This window comes from Eumetopias jubatus, unplaced genomic scaffold (assembly GCF_037043125.1).
Source record: "Eumetopias jubatus isolate StellerSeaLion01/CBP00866 unplaced genomic scaffold, mEumJub1_p1.0 scaffold_2, whole genome shotgun sequence".
NCBI lineage: Eukaryota > Metazoa > Chordata > Mammalia > Carnivora > Otariidae > Eumetopias > Eumetopias jubatus.
Window position 1 is genome coordinate 115,926,270 of NW_028274808.1, and position 26,063 is coordinate 115,952,332.

The 26,063-nt window shown below is 37.8% G+C and overlaps 1 protein-coding gene across 1 annotated transcript in view; it reads right to left on the reverse strand.

Moving 5' to 3' along the window:
• NPNT (nephronectin) overlaps window positions 1-26,063 on the reverse strand; it is a 77,801-nt gene that overhangs the window by 39,127 nt on the left and 12,611 nt on the right. Inside the window, exons 3-5 of the mRNA XM_088020091.1 lie at window positions 21,419-21,469; window positions 5,542-5,634; window positions 1,193-1,285 (exon numbers count right to left, since the gene is read on the reverse strand). Coding sequence (XP_087876217.1) covers window positions 1,193-1,285; window positions 5,542-5,634; window positions 21,419-21,469 — 237 coding nt within the window. The remainder of the gene's footprint in view (window positions 1-1,192; window positions 1,286-5,541; window positions 5,635-21,418; window positions 21,470-26,063) is intronic.

Consider the following 26,063-nt stretch of genomic DNA (forward strand, 5'->3'; position numbering starts at 1 on the left):
GGTGGGATGGAGGGTTGGGGGTGGGGGGGTTAAGAAGAGAGCTAGTCCAGAACAAAAATGCAAGCTGCACAGCATTATAATTACGTTTTAGGAAAAAAAGAATCAGAAATTTTATTAGCATGCAGACACTGAAAAGTAGCTTGAAAAATCTAGAATAGACGCATTGAATAAGACAACCCAATGGATTTTTAAGGAAAATAATCTTTCATTCATTTAATGCATTTGGACTTCTTTTCTTCTTTGACCCTTAAACTGGGCAGTGTCTCAGAAGTTTAACCTTTCACATTTTACAGGACTAACGCGGAGGTCACAGGCAGACAGATGTCAGTATGTCAAGTGCCATAACTTTTATTCTTTAAATTATCACTGTTGAAATTAATCCTATTGCCCTAATTCTTTATGCAGAAGATACGCAAGTGCATTATGTTCTCCATCAGCAGGGAGACAATAATTAATAATTTAAACTATTTTAATTCAGTCATTCTAAGTTCCTAAATCTATGAGCGGATGAAGGATACAGTCTTTTTTAGAACAAAACCCGCAAAATCAAGCTGCCACCTAACTTCTGTGCAGAACTTTCCATCACAATGAAAACATTGGTATGTCTGGTGTTCTTGTTCCCACACCAGCCCTGCAGGTAAAGAGGGCAGGAATTACTCTCCCCCTGTTACTAGTTGGTTGGTTAGGACTCAGACACATTACATGACTTGCTCATAATCACATAGCCATTTAAAGGCTATTCGGAACCAGAACTTAGGCTTTCTAATGTCACAAAATGCACACCCAAAGAAGGAAGTTAATGTATGGTTTGATTTCCAGGTAACCTAAAACGCTACACTCCAAATACAATGTGGGGGAGAGGACTTCATCACCCAATCTCCGTTGCTTTGGAATGCCCTGACTTCACCCATGAAAATAAAGGTTATTTTGCCATCTCATTTTTAGAAAACCTTTTGAAACCCAGAAAAGGAAAAGAGAAGCAATATTTGATGCAGTGATTGGACAGTGGAGGCTCCAGGCTTTTTAGAGCACAGAGAATCAGCAGCAGGTATTCCGCTGCTTGCTTTACATGCTCAGGATGCTGAAGGCTGGGCACTCCAGGGCTAGTCTTCAGAACATTTGCATGAAGTGACAAAACTGCAGGAAGCTGTGCGGGTGGGAGTGCAGCCCACCGGAGATAATGCACGCTCACCCCTTGAAGGTAAACTTGTGGCTTGATGATCCAGGGGTTGGAAAAGAGGCTGTTCACTGCCTTGGTCAAGAGGAGTTGGGTAGAAGTGTTCATCTTCACACCAGGAAGAAAGTAATAAGAGTCAACTTTGAACCGATGTCATTTTTAGCCCTAAAAATCTTCATAAGTATATATTAAACAATTACATAAAGTTGGTGGAGTTCAAAAAGAATGCTTTACTTTTTAAAAATGGGTTTCTAGTTCATCCAGTTTCTTTTTAAAATTTGAATTTCTATTTTCCTTAAAATTTCTCACTGCCATCTTGTCTCCCCAAAACACATGTACATTTTACACACATGCACACACACATCATTCTCACACCACTCTTTATAGAAGAGATGGTCATTTTTTAAAGATTTTAGTCATCAACAAAGAGAGAAAACCAATAAACAGATTATACAAACATTGATTACAATCAACCTGCTCTGTTCAGTGACAGAGGTCCTTAATGTCCAACTTAAGACTTTTTCCTCTATTATTATGTTGTCCAATAGTTTAAAATACCCCAATTAAGCACAACTTTATGATTTGCATAAAGAGCTCATTTAAATAAATAGCATGGTAGTTCATCAATGTTTTCATTCAAATGTAAGAACTTATGTTATATTTAGGTCACATTTAGTAGGAATACACAATAAGCTTCCTACAAGAAGTTTAACTACTGCCATTATTAACTTACCAAAATAGTGTAAGATGGGTAAGACTCAAAAGTAGAGTCAAAAAGGCAATTACCTCCGTTTTAAGACTTTCATAGTATTAACAGCCAGTTAAAACTTTCAAATTAAATGAACACTGGTTTCTGGGTTGAAATCACCCATCTTTCAAAAAGTAAGGCTGTCAGAAATTACCTTAATATTAGGGGTAAGAAAGGCAATCAACTTTCAGATTTACCTAGGCCACCAAAGTTTACTGTACAGTTCTGGGCTACAAGCTACTGGTTCTTTTCTTGGGGTGAGGAATTCAACGTATGAAACGTAAACTTTGTCAAAACCTTAGGAATTGATATTTATAAATTGTTTCTTCTGAAATCATTATAAAGCACATCATGCATTCAAAAACCTATGTCTTTCATTTCTGAAAATATGCAATGATAGGACATAGTACACGATAAAAATCATTCCCTACTGGGAAAGTTATAAAAAGGTTATTATCTATAACAGTATCCCTTTTTGGCTTAAGGGAAAGAGAATTTGTATGGGTACAGAGACTCAGGAGACTCTGCATGAATAAAATTCCCAGAGAAATCAGGTGGGGAAAAAAAAGGCAAATCTTGCCCGAGTCTGGGTTAGAATTTCATTATTGTGAAAGGCACCATGTGCTGTATAGAATATGCTAATGATCAGTCCAAGCCCATGATTTTATATGTGATCTAGCTACGGCAAATCCAGAAATGACTCCAAGGGAAAAGCAAGCCACCAACAGCAGATTCACGCTAATTTTGCGACAAGGCTGTAAAATTAAGCCAGTCCCCATGTGGGCTCGCGCTGCTCTTCTAGCTGACCCTGGAAGCTCTGGTTAAACGCTGGCCATTTACACAAGCTGTTCACTCCACCAATCAAGTTTCCAGGAGATTATTTCTTATAGTACACCACTTGCAACAAATTTTTTTAGCAAATATTTGCCTTACACAGAAACTTACTTTTTTTCTGCTCTTTTATTATTTATTTTTATTATTATGTTCAATTACCCAGCATATACAAACCTACTTTTAATCAGAAGCTAATTTTCAGTTCTGTGAAATCATTTGAAATATACCTCTTCTTAACATTTCTCTCAAGAAAAAAGAAACCTGTTTGTCCATATTTCTGAGGCATGTTTGCCAGTTTCTTAAGATGTATGGTCCAGATAAAAAAAAACAGTCTACATTGATTTGCTGTGTAACCAATATAGACAATTTGCTCTATTCACGTTTCTTGGTGTCTCTTGACAATTGTCCCACTCACCCAGCTCCTTCAGAGCCGCCTCTCACCCTGACCAGGGCTCTCGGTCCACAGATTCAGAGGCTGCCTAAGGTGCTGGCTGGACAACTCCATGGAACCCTTACAAGTAGGGTGTTCAGGACCAAGAACCATTACATAAAACTATCATTCACTGAGCAAATATTTAATGTGCACTTAGCATGTGAAAGTCATTTTAATAATAGTTTTCAGGAACCCAGAAATCAGAGACCATACAGGGTCTCAAAGAACATAAACCATGCCATCGGGAACTTGCCACATTGCTTTTCTGTTAAGGAAGACAAGGAGAGGGGTGATCAAAACACATAGGTTTATTGTAAGCTATAGTTTTATATTCAAGATTGGCCTTGAAATTACATTTTCAGTGTCAGCACTATTTTTTGCCAGTGTAAAAATCCCATTTTGCTACTAATGAAACCCTCTTTCCCCTAAGGAATATAGTTTTAGGAGGCATGATTTAAACTCAGTATATTTCAATTTTTCTTTAGAGAAACAGGTATGTATTACAGTTAAAAAGTGCATGATAAACTGGTTTTCTGAAAACAGGAGATACCCAGAGGTAGATCCTTGTTACAATAATAGTTTCAGTGTCTTTGAAGCATATTAAAGTTGATGTAGCTCCTGCAAATAAATTTAAATGGATTTCTCTGCAATCTCAACAGTGGCTTCTTATAATAACCTTCTTTGTATAAATTCCTGGCATCAGGACAACAAAGTTTTATGGTACTGACATATTAATGAAACCTCTGATGGTTTATGTTCTCCACTTTAAAAAGGGAAGCATGCTGGAAGTCTCAGATGCACACTGATAACTCAATAATCAACCAGACATGTCACTACTTGTAAACTTAGACTGGGGAAGGAAAGTCAAATGGATTTTTAAAAGAATAAACTGAGATAACAAAAACCCTATTTACTTCAAAAAGGCTATCCAGGCATGTTGGGTAACTTCCAAGGTAAAAAATATTATAAAAGCAGCATTGGAAAAAAATCAGTTAATCAAATTAACAGATCATACAGAACATACTTGAGAATAACAGTTTCTCCTACATCAGACATGTCACATTTCATTAGCATGGGTTTCAACTGATAGTTCAGGAATAGTCCCTTATACTTTTTCAAACACCAGTGTTCTGGACTGTTGTGGAAATTATGCCCATGAATCATGAGTTTACATGAGACATATCAAGGAGTATCAGATATTGAAGAACAGGAGTATTTCAACAATATCATCTCCATATCTGATGAAGTAAGTTATCTATGGGACAGTGAGGCCCCATGTAACTGTTCCATTCAACACTAAAAAGGATAGAAAGGATTACTTCAATTTAAGAAATAAGTGAAAAATGGACTCTTTTATCCTTGTATCTTTCTGGGGAAATCTAACCCCAGCTTTTCTTTATTTCTGGGTTTTTTTTACTCCTAATGATAGAACATTTGGGGTTGAAATTAATTAAAAAGACAAGCCTTGTCAGATTTGTTAGCACAAGTCAGAAGATCACATTTGCAATAATGTTTTCTCATCTAAAACTAAATTGACAGAGAAAATATGAATTATATGGATAAAAGTTCTAAGTGGACATACTAGGTCTTTTACCAACTAACTCTTGAACTTTGACAAGACACTTAATATCTCTGATATCTCTTTCAATGAAAAATAAGAGTAAGTTATTATTTACCTCTTAATTATCATAAATAACACTCTACCTACCTCCTGACATTGTAATAATGAAAATAGATAATACAGATAAAATACCTGGGGCAACGTGCTAAATGAATGTCTGCTTTTGTAAGCAACTTAAAAATAAGTTTGTCAAAATCTGTATTTCTCAGAGGAACTTTGCAAACTGTTAAGAGTTGAAGGGAATTTAATCTCAAAGATCAAAGGGCTCAGAGTTTGAAGGGACCTGTTTCGAGTCAGGCTTCCTACCTGACTTTGGGTACTGAAGGGGTTCCATCTCACTGGGGTCCCAGGAGGCCCGCAGTTTGCCAGGGCTTCCCAACTAAGCTCATGGAAGACAAGGACCAGCAGAATATAGGGCTTCAACATGACTCATGCTGTTGATTCTCTTCCTTAAAACACATTTTAATCAGGATCCGTGAATAGGAACAAGAGTAAGTCAGTAATTCTCAAACAAACTGCTATTTGCACTTCTACCCAAATCTGATGACATATATTTTTAAGATTTACCACTGTATTTTTATCTTTCAGAAAATGGCAGTTCACACATTTTTGAAAAAAAAAAAAAACAGCCAGGGAAAAGTGGTTTGGCCTGAGAACCTAAAACTTTTACATGCGGCAGAAACAGAGGGGGCTTCTGATTGTTAATCTGTGTCAGACTGGTTTCCTACCTTGACTGCAGGTCTTTCCAGCATATCCGGGATGACATTTGCACTTGTCGGGTCCGATACATTCACCATGTTTGCACTGTGGCCGGCAGACAGCTATGGAAAGAGGATATCATGCATTATTTCTAGGTCAGTGGAACATCAATCGTACAGAATCTGTATCACGTAGGCAGTTTTATAATCAAAGAGAACACTAAAAACTTACATCAGAGAAGCAGAAATATAAAAATCACTGCGTCTTAGAATGCTAAAGCACTGTTTAGATTTAATACTCTCACATACGTGTGGGGGTGTGTGTGTGAGTGTGTGTGTGAATCACTAGGTTCTGGAAAATTGGCTAAACCTAAGCGCAACGTTAAAATAGTGAAAAAAAAAAAAAGGTAAAACTATGAATAAACACAACGGATGTTTGTCAATAGTTACAACTTTACAATAACCTGTATCTGTAATTTCAAACTCATTCCCCCAAATATGCTTCAAAAGATAGTTCTTAGTCGAAAGATATGGGTATATGTGAACTCCAGATAAATTTCCCACTAAATAATACTTATTTTACTAGGAATGTTATTTCTAATATGAAATGGTTCTAAACAAAATAAAACCCAAAACTCAGTATTTTTGGAACTTCCACTTAAGAATACTTCTGTCATTTTGATCTTTCTTAACCCTAGGTGTGGTACAACTGCCTTAACCCTTGCCATGGCCAATCACAGCAAATAGGAAGTTCTATTTTACATTTATTATCTTCTGTCAACTGAGTTTGTCTTTCCTCAGGATTCCACAACGCTGTAAAACATCATTCAAAGCTTTTCAGTCTTTCATTCCTGCCAAGACACTGGTCAGAATTTATTTGGTCTACTCGATACCAGTAGTTCTCAGCTGAAGCCATCTTTGTCCCCTACAGAACATTTGATATAAACAGAGACATTTTTGGTCGTCATACTGGGGAGAGGGTGCTACTGGGAGCTAGCAGGTAGAATACAGGGATGCTCTAAACATCTTACAACGTGCAGACAGTCCCCTCTAGAGCAAATTATCCAGCCCAAAGTGTGATGGCGCCGGACTGAGAAACCTTGCTGTACACCGAATAGGTGGGTGGTGCTATGCCAGATGTGAAAAAAGAAGAAAATTCATTGTATAGCATTGTCACTAGTCTCAAAGAGCTTACAACATAAATGAAGAGACCAAACAATCATTTTGCATTTAACACAACATTTGTTTATGAACAAAATGGGTAGCACATTCGAAATTTGTGAAGAAATCATCACACACACATATTCACAGAGATTTGTAGAGAAAGCCTCAGGAGAGACTTGAGTTGGTTCTTCAAGCAAGGGTAGACAGAGAAGGGGAAGACTCTCCAAGGTAAGGAGAGTTATACGGCAAAACAGACTATCATTTACTCAGAGGGCACCAAGGCAGAATCAAGCTAAAGAGATAGCTTACTGTCAGTGGAAAAATGAGATGTAGACAATCATAGATAGGTGACTGGTATCAAATGATGATGTTCCTTAAATTTCAGCTGAGGAATATATACTTTATCTATATGAAATGGGAAGCTTCTGGAAGTTTATTATCATCATCAGGAGAATGACCTGATAAAAAATAAATATTCTGGGGATATTAACCTGGTGGCGATATGAGGGATGAACTAGAAAAAAAATCTAGTCGACATGAGGAAAGGCATGATCTCTTTGTGACAGAAAAGATGGGCTTCAGTAAGCACTGAAGAGCAGACACATCCACCAAGGGGAGTGGAGTCGACTGACAATGACCCTGAGTTCTAAAGTCCCTGACACCTGTTACTTCCCATATCAGCCAAGGCTGTTTTCATTCTGGGATATGCTCCTAGTTTCCTCTCTCACAATTCTCAAACTTCGTTTCCTTCAAAACTCGAATACTCCTGTAAAACTGAGGGGCAAGTTATTTCTGGTGTTTTCTACATTTCCTCACTCAACTCTTGCTGACCCTTCCCTCACCTGGCACTCCATGGGACTTATTTGCCAATCTTACTTCAAGGCTTTCCTGTTTGTTTGTCACCCCACCTGGACCCTGTATCACTACTAATCCTTAGACAATGCTCCTCAAGAAGTGTTAAAAAGCTTGCAGAAAGAAGAGGTGAGCTGAGTAGAAGGTGTAAATGATAGAGAAATGCACTTGGAAAATTCTTAAAATCTGATTTTAGACATGGCATGAAATTCAAAAGGAAGCAATTTTGTTCCGACCTGTGAGAAGAAATGATCTATCTAGAAGGGACTTCCAAAATTATTCTTCAGTCGACTGTATGCCAGTAGATGGTTTATATGCAGTTTTTAAAATAAGTCCCAGAAATAAACCGGTCTTTATATAATTTCCAGGCCCCATAACCAGGAAATGCAAGTTAAAGCTTTTTTAAATCTTAAAAAAAAGATTTGCCGTAAATTTTGATGTTTATATGTGAACACAACCTGAACGAATCAACTATCACTGAGGCACCCAGAGGGTCATAATTAAAAAAAAAAAAAAATCTCAAAATCAGTAAGTATGAGTTGAATCCCCCCAAATAGCTGGAATTTGAAAAAATCTCTAAAAACATGAAAAAGTAGTTTAGGAAGTACTACTTAAGAACATGAAAAAGTTTATTTAGAAGAGGACATGTTACGGAACAAACTCTAGGTGCCTAGGCTGTTTTGCCTTTTGACCTCCTGACCAGCTTGATGACCATCCATTTATTGTCCTTTCAGGTGCTGTGGAGGAACAAAAATTTTTATTGTCCCCTTCCCTTTCTCGTTGTTTGTTTTCAGTGCCCTAATCTTGGGCACATCAAATGCACACATTCCAAGAGGCCAAGACTGTTAATGTTTCTTACGTGTTTAGGGTGTCAGTAATTCTCAAACAAACTGCTATTTGCACTTTACCCAACGGACTGCTCACTAAAGTAACCAAGGACCTATATATTAGCCAACAGCTACAATGGGATAGGCTACTCAAAATGCTGATATCACCAATTGTTTTCTCTTACGAAAAGAAAACACTCAGAAAAATGTTGCATAAAGGGACTTTCTCCTATTATCTTGCTGGCATTGGGTCTGTGATGGAATTCAATAAACATGTGTTGGACATTTGTTATATACACGTATTATAGGTGAGTGTTGGGGAAGGGGGAGGAGAGAGAGTCACCGAGGATATGAAAAATTAGCTGTGAAACTAGAATATATTGGCCCAAACTTACCAAGAACTCAGAGAAAGAAGATGAAAGAAGGAAGGGGGGAGGGGCAGGATGGTCACAATATAGTGTAGTCATAACAACTATGACTATAGGACCCCCTAGAAAATCCTGATCTGAGCAATGTCCCAGAGGTTAAGAGGCTGAGACAGCCGGGACTGAAGACAAAAGCCTTTCAGGATATGCATAAAATGTGAGGGAAGGGAAGTGAAGGGGTTCTCAGTGAGTGCCAAGTGTCCTAGGGGAGCTACACTGTAAAGTGCTTACAACAGCAGAGGAGACCCAAAGAAAGGTTAGGGTAGATCATAAAAGTACTGATGGCAGCAATCGCTGGGTGCTTAGCAGTATCTATTACTCCTTCTTTTGAAAACTAGAATGGCTTTTCTGTTTGCTCATTTTGGGAGAGGGAATGAGTTAGCATTGGAAAACTACATTCCCTATCTTTCCCTGGTAGATCTGGGTAGCCAAGTGACTAAATTCGGGCTGGTTGTAGGTAAATAGAAGTTGGGCTTTTGGAATGCTTCTTTAAAAGGTGGCTGACTAGTCACTGAACTACAGTGGCCACTTTATGACCATGATGTGATCCTGAGAAGGGAGAAGAGTACAGAGCAAAAAGTCATAATATTAACCCTAAATTAGCATCCTAGCAATTTAGGGCTCTGTTCCTTGTGTCACTGTTACTTGCAGCTCAATACAATTCCTAATGGACTACTATTGAACACAAAGTTGTGGAATCTGACTTCATCTGTGTTTATTATCAAGCCTGCAAATGTTTTCTTTGGTATGCATTTAGGATAGAAATGTTAGGAGTAGATCCTAGGAAAGAAATACCGCCTGTCAAATTTATTTTAGATCTAGAATACCATTTAATCATAGAAGTAGCTAAAGAACTTCATTTCTAAATCTCAAGAATTAGATTAAAAGATACATATTCATCTTGAGATGAGAGAAACGCTATTCCAACACCTGTTAAACTTGGTCCCCCTCTTGGTCACCCTCTCCAGTGTAACATGAGCTTTTGGGAGCCAGCACACACCAACCCTTACAACCTGCTGTGGATCGCAGGTCAGGGGCATAAAAAACCCAAATCAAAAGAGTAAGTGGTGTACTTCTAGCGGTCCACTTTAGAATGGTCTTCTAAAAACATCAAAGACAGAGGATACACTTGATTTAGAGGAAATCGCATGTCTCTTGGTGCTAAAGGTTAATCAGGAAAAGCAGTGTTGCTCCTCTGACCTTCACATCGATTGGAGACAAGAACTTTGAGCCATCTTTGGTGGCCCACTCTCCTCCTGTATCACATATGGCTTAGCAACTCAGTAAATAAAAGTCTGGTGAGAATCACATAGCCAATGAATGATAGATTCCCCCCCCAAAATTGGATGCCAGAATTAAGCCCAAACGGGCAAATCACACTCAAAATTTACTCTCCAACATCCCTATAGCATCATCTCCAAAGCACCCTTAAAATAACCTCTCCATCATTTTTTGAACTAGAAAAAAAAACACATCTCAACTGGCAAAGCAGACATAGCTCTTTCATGTCCCATGCCCACATCTCTTCTGTGGGACTGCAATCTACAATTTTACTCTTGGAAATTCATCCTGGCATAACTGGGGTTCTGGGATTTGAATGGTTTTCTGACACTGCCATGTAATGAGTTTTCAAATAAGTTAGGGGACAAATAAACTCCCACATCAGTTCTATATAACTTTTCTTATGGAAACTAATCACCCTGGGAGTCAAAGTTCAACATTTGAAAAAAAATCAGGACACACTGAGATGCCCAAGCAGGTGGTGGCTCTGGAGAGTGACAAGGGAAAAACCAACTCAACCACAGGTGTTGTTAGTGACTTCAGAAGGATTTTCTAATGTAAATAAGATGGTCTTTGGAGTCCTAAGCATCACTTGTAACTTTTGCCCTCTACATCATGTTGCTGGTCAGATATGGCAGAACAAGGATCCCTGTCCTCCAGGTTGTGTGATATAGAAACAAAGGTGACACAGAAGTACGCAAGGGCAGGCAGGAAAATGAACAGATACAAAACTGGGAGATTTCAGAGAGTTCTCATCACATCTAACAAGCTTTGGAGAACCCAGCGATGGAAGAACTCGTTGTGAGGAGAATAGGAACATATGACGACGAATCTTTTTCACAGAACAACTGGCCTTGGAAGAGACACAACTGCTGAAAGGAGCAGGAAGCAGCTCATGGGGCCTGAAGGATGGGATGCAGGATTCCATGGGGCTCCAATGGAAGGGCCTTGAGCTACCCCATGGCATAGGTACAACCAAATCCAGAGGAAAGAATCCTACAGATTTTAAGATCTCCAGAGGAAAACACCTCTGCAGCCTTCCTAATATTCTGTATCCTGGTATCCATTATCCTATTTTCAAATCTAAATTCCCACTGTAGTAAAAACTGAAATAAAAGTGCCTCTGATTGTTATCACAATAAAATACTATGTATTAAATGCTCTCAGTGATACAGAACTCATTCTATATGACTGGTTACATTCATTCCCACAATATCCGTAAAAGGCAGGAAAGAGATAGACATTGTACTCAGTTTACCAGCAGAGAAGTGAAAGCACAGAAAGTTAAGTGATTGCTTAATTTCAGAAAAAAATTCTTATCCCTGTTTCATGGTCAATCCACTAGTTCTTCTTGCCAGAAAGCCTAGCGTTTTGAGTGGCTTTGGAAGTAACAGAAGAAAAACCCTAAGGAGGGAAGGATGAGAGGGGGAGAGAAGGCCAAAGTGATTAAAGGTGTAAAGGTATTTAAGTTACACTTTCAGGAAATGAAAGTTGCAGTTGAGAACACAATCTATAATTTGAGAAAAAGTATTATTTGCCAGAATACGTAGACATCAAGTAATCTCCACCCCATTGCTTGTTCTGTAACAGATTCCAGAGTCTCAATCACTGAAGTCTATAACTGCTATCTCTTCTAAAATTCTGCTACAGCTATCAGGTTTTTTGATCTCGCATTCTATCCAACATTATTTTTTATTAAGGCCTTAGTCATGAACTACAGTCAAATATCAGGTCAACCAATCGACTGATCATTGAGAGGATGAAATTAAAATAACCACGGGTTTCTGGTCTATATAAGGTCATCTTCCAAGAGTTGTCTGACAATAACTTTTTGGCTTTGGGAACATCTAATTCAGGGACATTTACCAATTACCTATTTCCACACTCACTTAACTTTTTTTTAAAGATTTTATTTATTTGTTTGACAGAAAGAAACTCAGCGAGAGAGGGAACACGAGCAGGGGGAGTGGGAGAGGGAGAAGCAGGCTTCCCGCAGAGCAGGGAGCCCGATGCGGGGCTCGATCCCAGGACCCTGGGATCATGACCTGAGCCGAAGGCGGACACTTAACTGACTGAGCCACCCAGGCATCCCTCACTATTTAATTTTTAATTCCTGGAGTCCACCAAAGAAAATAATTGTCTGCATCTGCACCTTTGTATCTCAAACAAACTTCTGTTTAACATAATTAAACACTATCCCTTTCCACTTAGAAAATCTTCTAAAAGGTGCTATCATTTTGCGTTTACTTACAATTTTAATGTTTCTGCTTCTAATGTGATACAAGGGTGGAATTTAGATTAATGCCAAATGAAACTTTATGAACACATAAGAAATTGTTACTATTTATTTGGAAGTGTGAAGTAGGTTTTGTTTTTTGGGTTTTTTTTTTTTTTAAGACTTTATTTATTTATTTGACAGAGAGAGACACAGTAAGAGAGGGAACACGAGCAGGGGGAGTGGGAGACGGAGAAGCAGGCTTCCCGCGGAGCAGGGAGCCCAATTTGGGGCTCGATCCCAGGACCCCGGGATCATGACCTCATGACAGGAGCTGAAGGAAGACACCAAAAGACTGAACCACCCAGGTGCCCGGGTTTTGTTTCTTAAGTAGGTTAAGAGCAACAACAGGCATACCCAGCCCCCAGATCTTTGTTTCTAAATACCATTCCACAATAAAAGGAATCAGGGCTGAGTCAGGGAGGCTGGGATATTTTGCTGTGACAAAAAGCAGGGATGATTCAAAGAATGATGGAAACATGTGAAAAGGACATAGGAGCTTGGTTGGGGATGTTCCCACTGGCCAAATTTGGGATAATTTGAGCACCAAGAAAAATAAGAATAGTAATTGATAACAATTAAGTAACAAAAGAATCCATATGTCCAAAGTGATTCTAAAAAAGGGAGGACAGGGTTTCTCTTTACAGAAGAATGCCAGCTAACATGTAGAAGTAAAGACAGAATTTGAAAAAGGCAACTTTACAACCACCATTGAAATAATTTGAGCAAAAATTATCCACAGATGTTAAAACTTTCACTGGTTAGAAGTTTGCTGGGAAAAAGGATATTTGAACAGTTTTGATGTATCATCTGACAGCTTACTCATAAAAAGAAGGTGACTTTCAGTGGAAAAATCTGGTGGACAGAACCTTAATCAAGTCATCAAATTTAGCATCACCAAAAACAGAACTACATCATGTGCAAAGGGAGTATCATAATATATGATCACCTATGTAATATTCTTGCAAAAAAGGTTTAGCCTGAATCAACTGTGGAACATTCTACCAAGCAACTGATGTAGACTCTTTAAAAAATGTCATTGCTGGGGTGCCTGGGTGGCTCAGTCTTATAAGCGTCTGCCTTCGGCTCATGTCATGATCCCAGGGTCCTGGGATCAAGCCCTGCATCGGACTCCCTGCTCCACGGGAAGCCTGCTTCTCCCTCCCCAACTCCCCCTGCTTGTGTTCCCTCTCTCGCTGTGTCTCTGTCAAATAAATAAATAAAATCTTTAAAAAAAAATGTCATTGTCAAGAAGAAAAAAAAAAAAGAAAGAAAAAGAAAAGTGGCAGAATTTTTCCAAACCAAAGGAGACCAAGAAGGAATGCCAACTAGATGTACTAAGTAATCCTTGATTGGCTCTGAATACAAAAGAAAAAAAAATCCATAAAAAATCACTATTGGGATAATTGGGGAAATCTAAATATACTGTTTATTACATGATATTATTTTATCTATGCTAAATTTCTTTTTTTTTTTTTTAAAGATTTTATTTATTTATTTGAAAGAGAGAGAGCACATGAGAAGGGGGAGGGTCAGAGGGAGAAGCAGACTCCCCGCTGAGCAGGGAGCCCGATGCGGGACTTGATCCCGTGACCCGAGCCGGAGGCAGTCGCTTAACCAACTGAGCCACCCAGGCGCCCCTATGCTAAATTTCTTATGTATGATAATTATATTGTGGTTTGTAGGTAAATGTCCTTGCTCTCAGGAGATGCATGCTGAAATATTTAGGCATCAAGTGCCATTATGTCTCTAAGTTACTTTCAAATGGTTCCGCGAGAGAGAGAGAAAAAATGTACAATATGTTAATGGTTGTACATGAAGAGTATATGGGTGTTTGTTGTTCCTACAGTTTCAACTTTTCTGTGGATTTGAAAATTTTCAAATACAAAAATGGGAAAAATTTATAAACACCAGTAGAATAATATGCACACCTTGACAAATATTATTACTTAAGTTGTGAGCCATGGTTCACTCCTCAATGCACTCTTGAGAAGGGTTTAAGAGTACAGGTGCTAAAGTTAAACCCCTGGGGTCCCAGCTCTACTACTTAGGAAACGTATGAGACATATACAGACTATCCAGCTGCTCTCTGCTCTAAAATACATATCACAGGTTAAACCAGACAAAGTAGCCAGAATTCCCATTTTTTACTAAAGAAATAGTAAACCCACGGGGTGCATACAGAACGTATCCATAGGGTTGTTGGGAGAGTCAATGGAGAAAAATCCAAATAAAGTGCTTAGGACAGTACCCATCTCACAGTTAAAAGCTCAATAAAATGTTAGCTATAATGAGCGTTATAAGGACGGCAAAGAAGAAAAGTGCCAGTGTCTAAGACACTGTATTAAGAACTGAGGGAATACAAATCAATAAGATGCCAAGTCCTCATTCTCAACAGGGTAAGTCTAGTAAGGAGAGACAGAAGTAAGCAAAGATGTCTTCATAACAGATGCAGGTAAAGGATACAGAAGAGGAAATGATCAATTACATAGTTTAAGAGAGTCAGAAAAGGTTTTGGAAAGGAGCAGAAAGAAATCTACAAGACATCAGACTTGTAATGTAAGAATTCATTAGAATATAATGAAGCACATTAAAGTATTTGTTTTTGTTAAAAATTATTGTAATTTGTTTTAGCTGGGGAGATGATGCTATAATTTCAAGGTTTACTGAGCAATCATCACAAAAGGCCAGCAAAATTTAACGTGACTATTCTCACTTCTTTTAGCAATCAAAATCCTTACGTTTAAAAGAGTCACTGATATATAATGAGTTGAGCCATATATTTACTATTAAAAAAATGGAACCACTTTTGTGACTATGCATAGATTTACAGGATGTGAGGCATTCGTCAGTTTGGCCTCCTGCTTTTTTAGGAAAACATTAGTTCATTAGTTGTTCTAAATTTATCTGATGAAGAACCTTAGGCAGAAATTTAGTAACAACCTAAATGACCATCAATAAAGGACTGACTAAATAAGTGATGGCACAATGGCCTCCCTGCCTCCAGTACTGTGGACTTCAACCAGGCCTGACCTGGGATTAGAGGCACCTCACTAACCCACGATTTGACCTTGCCATTCTCCTCCTTCCGCTCACTCAGTCACCAACTCCCCAGCATGTTTCCTTAGCTTATCATAGTGACTCAAACACCAACGCCACAGCTCTGATTTGACTCCTGCCTACCCCACCAGCCTCCTCTGCAATCACATCCACAAATACACCAACTAATTGCAGTCCCCAGAAAACAACATACTCTGATACCTCCATGCTCTTCCATGCAATGTCCTTCCTTCCATTGTCTGCTGGACTAATACCCATTCAGGCTTCAGTACTACTCAGATTAAACATTACCATCTCCGAGATTGGCTTTAGACCCCCATTCTGAGTTTGGAGTCCTTCTCAGTGCTGTCATAAAGCCTCTCAGTGTTTTCACAAGCACACTTCTATCATAAATTATTTATATATGTTTATATTCATATATACACCATGCTATATGATCATTATTACAAAGTTATTTTCCTTATCTAGTTCCATTAGACTTTGAGCTCTTTATTTCTCTTTTAAGGTTTACTTATTTTAGAGAGCGGGTGGAAGCAGAGGGAGAGGGAGAGAGAGAATCTCAAGCAGACTCCACGCTGAGTGCAGAGCCCGATACAGGGCTTGATTTCAGGGCACCCAGATCATGACCTGAGCCAAAATCAAGAGTCACATGCTCAACAGACTGAGCCACCCAGGCGCCCCAACTCTGAGCTCTTTAAATACACCATACCTGCTCTGAAATAGCATAGTCTCCTGGCAAAGACAGACATGACAGGCATACAAAGTGTTAAGAAAATATACAAAAAGGAATTTCTCTGCAAAGAGGTAAGGGTAGGAAAAAAATCAGGAAAGGCGTACAAGTTGTTAAGAAAATATAGAAAAAGGAATTTCTCTGCAAAGAGGTAAGGGTAGGAAAAAATATCAGGAAAGGCGTACAGGAGGAAATGTGAACTGAATCTTAACCGTTGAGAAGGAATTCACCATGTGGATGGGTGGAGTGTCCTTCATTCAAGAACCAGCTGCACAGGCAGATCCAGAGACACATGAAGCAGCAGAGGATCTAGAAATACAAGGGCAGTCCCCTGTGACAGGGTTCAGCAGAAAATAGTCCTTCACAGTGAAGGCAGTGTCAGCCCGGAGGGCCTTGTCCTCAAAGAATCAGGAGTCTATCCATCATTGTGAACATCAATGGACTGTAAGCAGCAGATGCCACAGATTATATTTTAATGTGTTTTCAAGCATGTAAATTGGTTTCTTTTGGAATCTTAATCAAGAGTTAAGATCTACGACCTATAACATAGGTCATAAGACAGGCAAATTAAATATATTCATTTTCCCAGTAAATTGTCCTTCCTGAAAAACCACAATCTGGTTATTAAGATTACATCCTATTTATCTTTTTTATCCATTGTATACAGACGTGCCTGGTCCTTATACCTTCAAAAGTGTGCTGAGCTGAGCTGAACCGGACAGGGCACAGTGGAAGCCACTGCACTGGGCAGAAAGATGCGTAAGACACAGTCACCAGCTTCATGGAACTACCAGTCTGGCAGAATCAAAGACACAGATCCATCAATAACCACAGTGTAGGGCAGTGTGAGACAGGCTCAATGCAAATGTTACACCTCAATGTGGAGCAAGGAAAGGAGACCTCTCCCTGCTAAAGGAGAAGAGAAGGTGGCGTCTAAGCCAGGACTTGAGGCAGGGCTCATGTTGAGTATGTTCAGTTAAGAAAGAATACAAACTTCCAAGATAAGTGTGGTCATTTATTCCTAACAATGATTCATTTTTAGTTGAATATTTGCTTAGGATTAGAAGTCACAGTGATGTAAAACAGAAAAACAACCAAAGGGGAAAAGAGGAGTGTGGTTTCTAGAGAGTGATTTCTCCCAGCCAAAATGGTAAACTGGAATTTTTTTTTTCAAAAACTTAAAACAAGTAGATAACATTTCAGCCAACATGTAACATAGTATTTTTACCTCTCCCACAATCTTCATATACCATTTAAAGTTGGTCCTCTATGGACACAGTAGCGATGATTATCAATGCTGACTAAAGAAGCTGACTGACGTTGGGGGGGAAGCTTCGTGTAGGACACTGGTGGAGAGATCATCAAATCACAGCCTGGGTCCCGCTCAGATCTCGCCCCCGAGCTCCAGACCCAGAATCCAACCACATACCACACCCTCCACTGCAGAGTCCACAAGCCCTCCGAACATACCACATCTAGCGTGGAAGTCATCATCTGCACTTTCTTCAATGTACTCTAGGTCACTAAATAACACACCAGAAACTTGGGCGTCATCCTGGGTTCTATCTTCCTCATTCCCCACAACCACTCATCATCACCACCAGCCACCATTTTACTGAATGTGAATTAACGTCGAGCCAGTTACTGAGCCAAGTGCTCTGTAAGCATTTTCTCCTTTGATCCTCATAAAAACCCTATGACATAGGGCTCTTAACTATATTTTCCCAAGAAAGAAGCTATTGTGCAGAAAGGTAAAGTAAGTTTCTCAAAAACACAGTTCCTAGTGGCAAAAGCCGCCACGCCAGTGGTAGCTGTCTGCAAAGCCCGAGCGCCCCACCACTGTCCTGGGGCTGCGTGCCTCTCCCTCTCTCTTTTTCTAAAAGTACCTTTCAATTCCTATCCTTTTCTGTTCTTATCTCTACTACTTAATATAAAACCTAACTTCTCAGGTTTACTGTACTAGCCTTGAATCCTGAGCCTCAAAAAACTATTCTCTAAACTGCCAGTCAGGAAAACATTCAGAAATTAGCCCCACAACTCCAGTGACAGGTCCCAGGCATTTGCCCCGAAGGAGTGAGCCCCATGGCAAAATGGCCTACAAGCTTCGTCCAAACGGGACAGGAGCTAAGCAATTCCAGCCCACCGATTCCTTGCAGTAATGCAGGACTACTCATTTTTCAACAAAGCCTGATATGCATGTTTCCTGTGAAATACTGGCAACTACCTCAAGAAATGTTAAAATACTCTGAACGAGGCTAAATTCACCTGTATGCTAGATTTGACCTATTACCACAGCTTACAACCTCTGAAATACAATTTGATTATGTAATTTCCTTGTTTAACATCATTACAATGTTCCTCTGCAAATCTGGGACAAAGGCTAATCTATTTAAGATGAAATCAAAGGCCTTCCATGAGTCAGCCAATTGCTATTTCTCCCACTGCATCTCTTATCTGATGCCCTTCAAACACATACCCCATGCCAGAGCAAGGTGTTTACAATTCCTAGGATGTGCCCCCTCACTCTGGCTTTTAAAGTTTCAATGCACCTTTCTGTCTGGCCAGGGTGCCCTTCACTTGACTTACTTATCCCTCAGGATTTAGTTGGGCCACTACTCCATCACTCCTGGGCTGGGATCCTGCCCCCTGAGATATGCTTTTGCAGTATCCTAGTCAAAACACACCTCTCACCCAGTATTGTCCTAATATGTGGGCCTTCAACACTGACAGTGAATAACATGGATACCTAGAGCTTCATCTTATTGGGATGATATCTGCAAGTGGTTTTCTGTAGTACAGAGATAATCAAGAAAGTAATAGCACCCAATATATATAACTGTTCAATGAATGACTCAACTGAACACCACCAAGTCCATAAAATCTTCTTTGGTCTTCTCCAGCAAGAAGAGTCTCTTCCTCTGAACAACCTCAACTCTTCATCCCTAACTCTTTCCTACTTTAGAATCCTGGAAGGAATAAGAGACAATCATCTTACCAAATTAGCTCCTCACAAACAAGAGTCTATGTTTTACTAATCTTTGTATCTCTCCCGCACTTAACTTAGCTCCTTGCTTCTAGTAAGCTCTCAAATGTTTGTCGAATAAATCACAGTAACTCTAAATGTTCTAGTTCCTTTGATTCCTTTTCCTTTGGTTAGCTAACCAAAACCATAGTCTACTCTGAGGTTTACAAATGGATATTATTAGAGAATGGGAGTGGGGAAGGAATGGTTCAGAAACACAGACAGCTATTCAATGGAAGTTTTATTTTAGTAATGAAGGATGTAAGAAATCTCCTACTTCCAATTGATTACTTTCAAAAGATGGGCATATAGGGGAGCCTGGGTGGAGCAGTCAGGTAGGTGTCCAACTCTTGACATCAGCTCAGATCATGATCTCAGGTTTGTGGGATCTAGCCCCAAGATGGGCTCCACGCTCAGGGCAGAGTCTGCTTGAGATTCTCTCTCTCTCTCTCTCTCTCTCCCTCTGTGCCCTACCCCCACGCTTTCTCCCTTTCTCTAAAATAATCTTTTTTAGAAAAAGAGATGGGCATATAAACAAACGTATCTAAAACCATGCTATACTATGAGTATTAAGATGGACCCTGGTCAAACACTAGGGTGTTCTAAGTATTCTATATATTGTTATATCTTGTTTTCTCTATATATTCTATATATTGACCACACACTAATAATAGCAAACATTTATCAAGAACTGTTCTGCATGAGGCACTCATGGCCAGTTGGTAAGTCACAGGAATAGGTCCTGAACCTAGATCTGTTGGTGAGAAAGCCCACATTCTACAGTTGACCCTTGAACAACATAGGGTTTAGGAGTGCCAACCCCCATGCAGTCAAAAATCTATGTATAACTTTTGATTCCCCCAAAACTTAACTACTAATAGCCTATTGTTGACTGGAAGCCTTACCGATAACATAAACAGTTTTATGCTATATGTATTATATACTGTATACTATATGTATATGCTATATGTATCATATACTATATATTATATACTGTATACTGTATTTTTACAATAAAGCAAGCTAGAGGAAATGTTATTAAGAAAATCATAAGGAAGAGAAAATACATTTATAGTACTGTACTGTATTTATTTTTAAAAAATCCATGCATAAGAGTACCCATGCAATTCAAACCTCTATTGTTCAAGGGTCAATTGTACTTTTCTTTGGCATTGCCTCCTTAACCTCAGCCACAGCTCTGCTAGTTAATCCTATAATTCTTACCAATTATAAGATACATACACTGTGATGTATGTTCAAGTATGTTCAAGTCTCCCTGAACAAAGAAATTCCTTAACTTTTATTGCTAGCACTATCATATTTTTCTCCAAATGTTTTTATTAAAATCCTCTCTTAAAAACATTTTCTAAGACATGTGATAGTATCTTTCACCTATCAAAGTACATTGTCTTCTTGGTCCCAATTCCATGAAATAGAATTTCACATATTTCACCCAAATTTTCCACTAAAGTGCCATAAGGGCGATTCGTTAAGTGACATTATTCACTTCCAAAAATATTTTATTTTTTTATTTTTAAGATTTTATTTATTTATTTATTTGACAGAGAGAGAGAGAGAGAGAGAGATAGCAAGAGCAGAAACACAAGCAGGGGTAGTGGGAGAGGGAGAAGCAGGCTTCCCGCTGAGCAGGGAGCCCGATGCGGGGCTCGATCCCAGGACCCTGTGATCACGACCTGAGCCGAAGGTAGACGCTTAACGACTGAGCCACCCAGGAGCCCCCCAAAAATATTTTAAACAAGGAACCTTTTATGTACCAAAACAATATAACATAAATACTCATAGGTCCTATTATAACATCTTATATATTTTATACAATAAAAATATTTCTTACCTGAATTTTTTCAACGAGAATTAATGAATATGAGATACAATTCCCTCAGGTTAATGATAGGCTGGTGTTAGTAATTTCATTTGGTGAGTTTTTTTTTTTTAATTTCCTCGAGTATTAAAAATATAAACTGTCCTTTATGTTAGAATGGAGGTCAATTTATTAGATTCATAAGACAGGAGAAAGGAATTAAAAGGGAAAGGGAAAAGTTTAATGTAATAACTGAAAGAAAATGAACTTATATAATTATATAATTATGAACAGAATAAACACATAAAAAATATAGTTTTCCCCCAAATAGGTAACTCAAAAACACAACTAATGTTAAGTTTTATTGATAGCTCTGTAAAGTTATTATTAAAGGTTATGCCTTTCAAGACATGGATTAGCCGTAATTATTTCAAGAAATATGTTCATCTAACCTTTGAGCTGGCACCTTATCCTGGCTATTCTCTGCCTTAAGACGTAGAAAGCTGCAAAACAAATGTCCAAAAAAAGAAATTCCAGATCTTTTCTCTGTAAGGAGGCTGGACTTGGGTATTTAGCAACTTGTTACATTCCCGGAGACTTAACACATATTCAACGCTCAGTGCTTTTCTGAAACAAAAAAAAAAAGTCTAGGACATGTTTAAAATAGTAATATTTTAGTCACCATTTTGTCATTCAAAAACATTTTGTAACAAAAATATTAACCAATAATTGAAGTTGTGCTATTCTTTCATAGTCCAAATTCTAAATCAGAGTATTTCAGACCTCTTGCGGCACTGTACCTTCCAATCCAATTTTTCATTTTCAGAATATTAATTTTGGTTCCAAGAGACGGTATCCTTTTATTTAAATGAGTGTTGGACAAAATATCTGAAAAAAATTAAAACTTTGGATCAATTAGTAACCAAGGCTCGCAGTTTTTTAGTTGACAGATCTTTACTTACCTGTTTCTTACACACTTTGTATTCCCTTCTCTCCAACTTTGAGGAGGAAATTGTTAAGGTTTGTTTTTTCTTTCCTTCCACAGCATTTTCTTCTTGCATGGCTGCTTTGGTTGTCAATAGCAACAAGAATTACCGTGAAAGCTCAGCCATTTCACTTGAAGATACATAAATAACCGAGCTTAATGAAAGGAAATGGAAGAAACTTGAAACAATACTAATCATGGTTAGGGTTTGACCAGCCTAGAGGTCCTAGAGGTAAGGGAAGAGATGATTTATTACTTCTCTGTGAATTAACACCTTCCCTCTTTAAAGCATAAAATATCCACTCTTATTTTTGATTTGTGCATTTATTTGCGTAAGTTAAAATTAGTTGAATGGAGCCTTCTTTGGGGTAATAGCAGAAGAGAAATAGTCCAAGACCAAATTGATTCAAATGAAGTAATAATTTAACTATTGATCCAGAATGATTGTTCTATATTTTTAAAGGCACACATATTGTTATATATACATATATTATATATATATATATATATATATACACACACACACACACACATACACATTTATATGCTTGTTAGAAGTTTTTTTCCCACATTGGTTAGGTTCATAACAAATAAGTGTTTTGTATCTATTGTTGTTGATGTTGTTAACTTTAAAAGAACTCACCATATCTTGATGTTGACACATTTCTTAAAATAGAATAATGAAATATATCAGGTACAATCTTAACAAAAAGCTGAAAATAAATCAAAGCATAAACTGCAAATTACATTCTGGATCACATATTAAGGAAAATTGCTTATGATTATAGTTATGGATTAAAAGGGAAAAATATAAAAGGATACCGTTTCTTTAATACTCTTCAGTTGCCAATTTTGAATAATCAAATTTATCAAGAAAAATATATTAAATGATTTTAAATAAAGGTAAACAATAAAGAATAGCAAACATCATTCTTTTCTAACTAGTTATATTAGTACTAAGCAGCCAAACAGTTCTGTATAGTTTATTTTTGTCTTATAATATCTTAAAGTTGGGTCACATTTCTCCTACTTTATATAAATCATCCTTGACACACACAGGATTTAGTAAATTTTATGGTATCAATATGTATATCCATCAAATGAGATTTCTAGCATGAAATTTTAGCCCACGTCTCCTGTTTTCAAATTTGCATCTTAAAACTATACAAAACTGCATTTTAAATCAAAGCAATGTTAAATCCAGAGTAGATTATTTCCAGGAAGCTTCTGGAGTCTATTCTCTATTGATGCATACGGAAATTTTCACCGGCAGTGGTCACCACAATTTTTGTGAAAGCTGCCCCCAAATAAATGCCCTACGTGTATTCTTTATGGTATAAACCCCACTGTGATCCATCAGTAGCAGATAATATGGAAAAATCTGTCCCATCTTCTAAGGTTTCTCACAGCCACAGTAGTAAACACATGCGACGTTGACAGCGAAGACACTCACAGCCTACAAGTCTAGAACTCTCTCCCGCGACTCGCCCCAGAACCACAGCATCAGTTCAGCTGAATGTTGATACCGCGCACTTTGCTGAGGGTTCTCAGTGATAATCAGGCATGGTTAAAAACAATAAGCACTCTGATGATTTTATGAAATTGTGAGTAATATAATCTAGAGAAACTAAACTGTTTGGAGATTAGTTTTCTAGCCTGCAAAACACAGGTTTACAGATTTTAAATCAATCCTGGGTTTTGGGACATGAAAAAAAGGAGAGATAAGAAAACCCGAAGGAACTGGGCCCATTTATTACCCAAAGGTATGCCTATCTTCTAGTATATAGTTTACTGTAAATTTAATTATCAAATGCCCAAATGTTAGGCCAAGCATAACCTTGGAAAAGGAAATGAAATGCCCCAGATTAAGAAGACAGACAGGAGTCACACAAGCCTCTTTAAGCAAAGAGCACAGCATGATATATGCACACTTCCCCAGGTAACAAACACCAGATACGTGCACGAAAGGGAAAGGTCCCACCCGACACTGTCCTCCCTCTCGCCCCTAATAGTAGTAGCTCTAAAAATTTCTCCCACCCCAACCTTAAATTTCACGCTTTATTTCTCATTGTCAAAAATGTTTATATTAGCCTGGCAAACTCTATTCTTAGACAACTATCCAACACTAGACATTTAAGACACCAACATCCAGGACAACAGATCCCATGAATAGCATTTTAAGTAATTTGGATGGTCCCAACTTTCAAACCACTACTTTTTAAGTATTAGAGCTAAAGAATTCATCAGAATCCAACAGAAGATTAGAGAAGAGAACATTTAACACATCTACAGATCATTTCTTTATAGTTTTCCCCCAATTTCCCAAATAGTTTAAAAAAAATAATTCTGCCTTAGTTGGGAAAAACTATACATGGGAATGTCTTAATTCTTGGCCATACATAGATACCAAGATAATATGATGATGATTTTAAAACTCAATCCAAAAATAAATAAATAAATAAAAATAAAACTCAATCCAAGGGACAAAGGACTTTGAAACCGCCATTATCTATGTGAAACACCATGAAATATTTATGTAATCATATGAACATGGGACAATTTATCCAGTAGAAACTATTACCATAGTAATATCTGATATAAAATCAGCTCTAAATACCCATGCATGTTAAAAAAATACAGCTAAGTTTACAACAGCTAAGTAATAAGGTGCAATTTGTGTTTTTCTATTTGCTATTTGTTGGCATGCAAACATTTGGCAGGTAATTACTAAGTACCTACAAATCTTAACACTGAAATAAAATAGGAGTACCAAAGGCTTTAGAAAAATATTTTGGGTGGCAGGAAGCTTATATTTGGATAGTCTATCTGTGGAATTAGTTTCTGTAAATGTCACAACACATACCTTTGACCATTTAGGGATCTCTCCTAGAAATTGAGTTTGAGAATTCTAATGTATGAAAATAAGACTAAGGATTTTTGAAAAACAACATTATTTTTGGCAAAGTAAGCACAAATCCAGAAATTTCCAATTGTTTCTTCCTTTGTGTATATCAGTACAAATTTAAACCATGATGACCTATTTCCTAAAATCTCACCGGAAATCAATAATATCTATAAAAGGCAACCCTAAACTTGTGATCTGATGATGTTACAATAGGAAAACATGTCAGTTCTGGAGAATTTTTATCATTAATCTACAGAATGGGTTAAAAAGATACTGACCAAATGAAGTGTTCAGTTTTAAAATTTAATTGACTCTAGATTATCCACATGCAAATAACTGTTGGCAAATCCTTCGTCTCAAATTGGCTCTCCCATGACATCTAGTACGTACCAAGGATTTCTCTCCGGTCTTTGGTGTATGGCAGAAAATGAGGGTTTCTAATAAAATATAACTAGAAAAATGCTTTTTTCCCCCAAATCAACTACTATATTCTAAAACTAAGAAACTGTTTTGCCTATTCATATCTTTTTCCTTCCATAATAACAATAACAAGTTCACTTAACATTGTTTTATTAGACTAAGAACTAAAATTGTTGAGAGAACCTATGAAAGAATATGGAATGAACACATAGATATCTGTCACTATTTTATAACACGTAATAAAATTTTAACCTATCTGGACTTTAATGTATTCCTTTATGCAGGCTTTATTAGTAATTTTATTAGAAATTCCATTATGACATAATTATCTCTTTAATTATGCACTATTGATTAAATCAGAAAACTGAAAAGCTTAAAGCATTAAAATATAACATTTATTTAATTTGATATTATTTAACTGAACTCTATACTTTGTAACAAATCAAATTTTAGTAACTGGGTGTACATCTTGTACAAAACTAATATGCCCTGGTAGATTCCCAAGGATGCACTGTCAATCCCATTAGGCTATGCTGCTAGTATTTTTTTATGGTTGTAGTGACTGATACCACTTTGAAATTTTTCCAAGCCAAATCATTTTGGCTGCATTCTATTATCTTTGATAACAGATCATTTATTTGTTCACATAAAAAAATAGAAGGTCTTGGCTCTAGCAATGTAAATTCCTTAGCTCCCTTCTAGGTTGACTGACACAGGGTAACAATTCTCAGACACCAGTTCGATTCCTGGTTGGTGCAGATCTCTGAGGAGAGGCATTCAAAGCCCC